The sequence below is a fragment of the Triturus cristatus genome, chromosome 5_2 (genome assembly GCF_964204655.1).
Source record: "Triturus cristatus chromosome 5_2, aTriCri1.1, whole genome shotgun sequence".
Classification (NCBI taxonomy): Eukaryota; Metazoa; Chordata; class Amphibia; order Caudata; family Salamandridae; genus Triturus; species Triturus cristatus.
In genome coordinates this window covers 991,066,019-991,071,210 of record NC_140588.1, presented here as the reverse complement: position 1 = coordinate 991,071,210, position 5,192 = coordinate 991,066,019, and the positions used below count along the sequence as shown (strand labels likewise).

Below are 5,192 nucleotides of genomic sequence, written 5' to 3'. Positions count from 1 at the left end.
GATTCAAAATACTACTGACTATGACCGTGAATGTAAAAGACAACTTGACAACACAAGATATTACACTCCAATCTCTACTGATCGCACAACAAGACTTACCACCAAAATTGCCACAATAATCTTTGAAGCAGAAAACAATGGGTGGATCAGTAGAAAGGAAGCTGAATTTCTCACTACCAAGGACCCCAAGATTCCATACTTCTACACACTTCCTAAAATACATAAGGGCACCACACCAGTCCCTGGGCGCCCCATTGTATCAGGAATAGGTTCAATTCTGGAACCTCTTTCCAGATTTGTGGACCACTTTCTACAACCCCTAGTCAAGAAAACTCCCACTTACATCAGGGATACTACGGATATCCTACAAGTCATTGAGGCCATACACGACACAAGTAACATTGACTTGTTGGTCACGCTGGATGTGGAAGCGTTATACACTAATATCCCCCAGCGTGCCACCCTCATGGCAGTTGAGAATGCTCTCAGGAGAGAGGAATGGACTTCCCCTACCCCCATCTCCTTTATAATGGAATGTGCCACATTAGCCCTCACGGAGAATTTCTTTGAGTATAACAAACAACTGTTTCATCAATCGCAGGGCACTTCGATGGGGAGCACCTTTGCCCCTAGTGTGGCCTGTATTTACATGGCCACCTTTGAGGAAGAAGTCATTAGGAACCCCAACAATCCTTACTCCAACAACTTAACACTGTGGAGACGCTTCATAGACGACATTTTAATCTTCTGGAAGGGCGACCAACTAACTTGCTTAGCCTTCTGTGAATGGATCAATGTCCAAAATCAATTTCTGAAGTTCACTCACACCATCTCCGAATCACAGGTACCTTTCTTAGATCTGATGGTTACACTAAATGACACAGGCCTCAGCACTACACTATATAAGAAGCCAACCGACAGGAACAGCCTACTTCTATATAGTAGTCACCATCCAAGGGCGCTTAAGGATAATCTACCCTTTGGACAGTTCCTTCGCGTCAGGAGGAACTGTAGCTCCACCACTGATTACATAACTGAAGCACACCGTTTGAGTTCCAACCTTAGACATAGGGGTTATCCTGAACGTCAGGTTAGAAACTCACTAAAGAGAGCACGCAACAACCCACGAGAGACCCTACTACAACCTATCACTAGGGAAAGTACAGAGACTTTGACTTGCATCACATCCTTTACCCCTGATTCCACACGCATAAAGAGCATAATTAAGAGACATTGGGGGATCCTGACTACGGGTGACCTCACCGTTCCACCTCCACGGTTTGCTTTCAAACGTACACAAAATTTGAAGGACATTCTCATCAACACAAGACCTAGACACATTGACCAACTGGAACAGAGAACCCTATGGGATCGTCCACCAGTAAAAGGTCATTATCCTTGTGGATCTTGCGTTGCATGTAACCAGACCTCAGTGACGAAAGAGGTGGTGTTTTCTGACTCTTTCACTTGGACGATTCAGAGACACACCAATTGTAATACTACACATTGTATCTATCTTATCATCTGTCCGTGCGAAATGAGATATGTGGGGATGACCATGAGACCAGTCAAGACACGGATAACAGAACACAAAAGCAATGTGAGATGTCTGAAAACTACCACCAAACTATACACTCACTTCAAAGAGAATAATCATAAACCAGATTCTCTTAAATGGTTAGTTCTTGAGGCCCACCCTAGGATCACACAAAAAGCTCTGTTCAAGATAGAACAGAGATGGGTACATCGCTTGAGGGCTGACAGTGAAGGTCTCAACGACCAAATCCCATGGGCATCACTCACGGATAGATAACAATTAATACCACATTGAGCTGCAAGCCTCGTTGACCTTTAATATGAGGGTCTGTCTCTGGCTTCCACTTTCTCCCATTCCTAGCGAGTCCATCTGAAACTTTCCCGTTACAGCCCTTACCTTAGAGTTATATAATTTTATCCGATACTTCATTAATGTTTTTTGTATCATACATCCTGGTGGCCTACACGGTCACTATCGATACATTGTTGTTGTGTAATCCCCCCAAGTCGCCCCACTGAGCCATTGATTTGTGTCTAATTAACATTACCACAACCACTTGCTAAGATGGCCGCCATGAACGACAATTCTATAACGGACAAACTTCCTCCTTATTCACGCGCTAACGTAGAGTGACGTCCCGTCAAGCTGGCCCGCCCCCCTTTACATCATTTTGCATATCTATGCAGGAACCGAGTGGAGCCACCATTCCCGGTTCGTGCGGCGCCAGGGTAGGTTACCGGCCTGTCCCAGCAGCAACCTTGACGTAAGTGTGTCTTTGTCAGCCCGGTACTCCCGGGGGATTACCAGAGGTCCGCAATAGCGGCATGAGTGTATATCCGTGACTAGCAGGCACGGCGGTATTTCGTAGAGTGAGTCCTACATCGGACTCGGGGACGCTGGGAGAGACATGGTGGTCTCTGCTTCAACTCTTGGCGGTGTTATGATGTTGGACTAGCTGTGTACCATCACAGCGCGCATTGCTCGACCACCACTTGAGGATCGCCGGGTCCCGCCCGGTCGCGCATACTTGTGATCCTGCCCCCACATTGTGGGCTCTTCGGACACACGTGATATGTGCAGTGGACGTACCCTGTGATCCTCTTGGGGGCCTCGATTAGCACGCAATGGGGCTCCCTGTGACGTCCAGACGGGCATAATTTGTACCGGTTGGTGGTTGATTGCGGAAACCCATGCCTCATTCTGACTCCCACCCTAGTCCCTTGTGGGGTTTCTCCGGTTACTCAAATAACCCCCTGCCTGTACCATGGCTTGTTATACTCCGCACCGCCTAATGGGATCATACCACGGGCGTCAGTTCCTTGCCAGTGACAACAACACAGGTTGGGTGTGCTATTTACTATTTACTGTTCGTTTTTCCACCTTATCTTTTATTATCATCAGTACACCAGGAGTCTGGTGCTACAGGTGGCGCAACGAATACGGACTGAAGCAGGGATACAAACCCACTCAGGTGAGTTCCCTGGTTTTTCAGAACGTGATCACTAGTCCTCCTGACTATACTGTAGTGAAGAGTTTATCCCCTGCCTTCTGATTTTTAAAGTGTTTCTTGTTTTAATCTCACCTTCACGGAGAGCACTTAGAATTGTATAGTGTGTTGCTCCACAGTAAGTCACTATTATCAGTTCTATGTCATATCGTCTAGGGAGCGAGACCTTGTGTGTGACTATTGTTTGAATAAACGGTCGATTACCAACACTGACCGATGTCGGGGTGACCTTATATAACACTTTTCTTTTCTTAGGTTCCCCCTTACATATGGTGAGACCGTTGTCCCTCAATACACGTGGCAGGTAACTATTGTACTTCCCACATCGTGTAGATAGTTTTTATAAATTAGGTCCTGAAGAATTGCCACGGATCATCAGACCACTAGGCATGAAACATGTTGACCATCACAGAAGAGCATAGCTTAGCTGAACCTTAACGTCAGTCAGCTGCCACTCTGTCTCTTGTTTTTTAATCAAGTGGATAGCCATTCTCAATAAAGCCCTGTTCGTGGACTATCCAACTTGTTTTAATCTCACACACACATCCACATCTACACCACTAGACCCCACACACACACTGCATCATACGGCCAGGAACAAAAGATCTCCGCTAAAGAGCCCCTTTAAGGGTGCCCGTCGGGGATTGCAGCGCCGTCCCGACGAGGAGCAGGTCCATATGATGAAGCATGACACCTAGCTTGCTGGGTGTGTGAGGACCCTAGTTCCGACTAGAGGAATTCCCTTCCGTCCACACACGGTCTCTATTTCACACTCTCACTCTCCCCTTGTTTTGAGGAACTGCATACTCTATTCTTCTGACAGACCTGGTAATCAAACAGCAGCAGCACCCGCTCCACCGGGGCTGCAGGCAATTTGTATCTCCTCCGGGGGCGGGAAAGCTCGTGGGCGGCTCTTCGCCGCTAGGCAGCCTGGATGATGCAGTCCCCCTCTCTGCGGCCGTGAGTCTTAAATGCGGCGGAGGGAGGACTGCGGGCGAGGGACAGCAGGAGCTGTCATCAGAGCACGTAGTGAGGCCAGCGGTCAATGGGAGACCCGGTAATCAAACAGCAGTAGCACCCGCTCCACCGGGGCTGCAGGCAATCTGTATCTCCTCCGGGGGCGGGAAAGCTCGTGGGCGGCTCTTCGCCGCTAGGCAGCCTGGATGATGCGTGCCTGAAAGCGCCCTCTCACTGCCGTAGGATTACAACACCCGGCAAGAACAGCACGACTACCAGCCGCTTCTTCACCACCGATAACTATACCTTCTGATCGTGTGACTGTAGTTGGAGAGCTTGAGAAAAACATCCCACTCTTGCCGACGCAATGCCCAAGAATAAAGGTAAGGGAGGTAAAAACAGGCGACGAGGTAAGAATGAAAATGAATCTGAGAAGAGAGAACTGGTGTTTAAAGAAGATGGACAAGAGTATGCCCAGGTGATCAAGATGTTGGGAAATGGCCGGTTGGAAGCAATGTGCTTTGATGGTGTCAAGAGGTTATGTCACATTAGAGGGAAATTACGAAAAAAGGTTTGGATAAACACATCTGATATCATATTGGTTGGTTTGAGAGACTACCAGGATAATAAGGCTGATGTCATCCTAAAATATAATGCAGATGAAGCCAGAAGCTTGAAAGCATATGGGGAACTTCCAGAACACGCTAAAATCAATGAGACAGACACGTTTGGTCCAGGTGATGATGATGAAATCCAATTTGATTATATTGGAGATGATGATGAAGACATTGATGATATCTAAATCGAGCAAATATTCCATTCCAGTGATTCTGCAGTGTTGATTTTTGGCAAAGTCCTCCCCTTGAGAAGACGGCTTTATTACTTCATAAAAGTCAACTTTTCAATATTTCTTTTAATGTATTTAAATTTCGAAGAGGCCGGCTCAAACTGGATAACATGAAAGCCAGAACATCCTGGATGATGCAGTCCCCCTCTCTGCGGCCGTGAGTCTTAAATGCGGCGGCGGGAGGACTGCGGGCGAGGGACAGCAGGAGCTGTCATCAGAGCAAGTAGTGAGGCCAGCGGTCAATGGGAGACCCGGTAATCAAACAGCAGCTTTATATAGCCTAATTTATCACCCGGAGAGCCGCTGAGACTCGAGCCGGGATTCCCAGCTCTCGCATCAGCAGC

The 5,192-nt window shown here is 47.6% G+C and overlaps 1 protein-coding gene across 1 annotated transcript; it reads left to right on the top strand.

The window, feature by feature from the left end:
* Window positions 1-4,217: 4,217 nt before the first annotated feature.
* Window positions 4,218-4,967, top strand: LOC146829549 (eukaryotic translation initiation factor 1A, X-chromosomal-like). The gene has a single exon (XM_085608246.1). It carries the CDS (start codon window positions 4,369-4,371, stop codon window positions 4,801-4,803), a length of 435 nt encoding a protein of 144 aa, XP_085464372.1. The 5' UTR covers window positions 4,218-4,368; the 3' UTR covers window positions 4,804-4,967.
* Window positions 4,968-5,192: the final 225 nt, after the last annotated feature.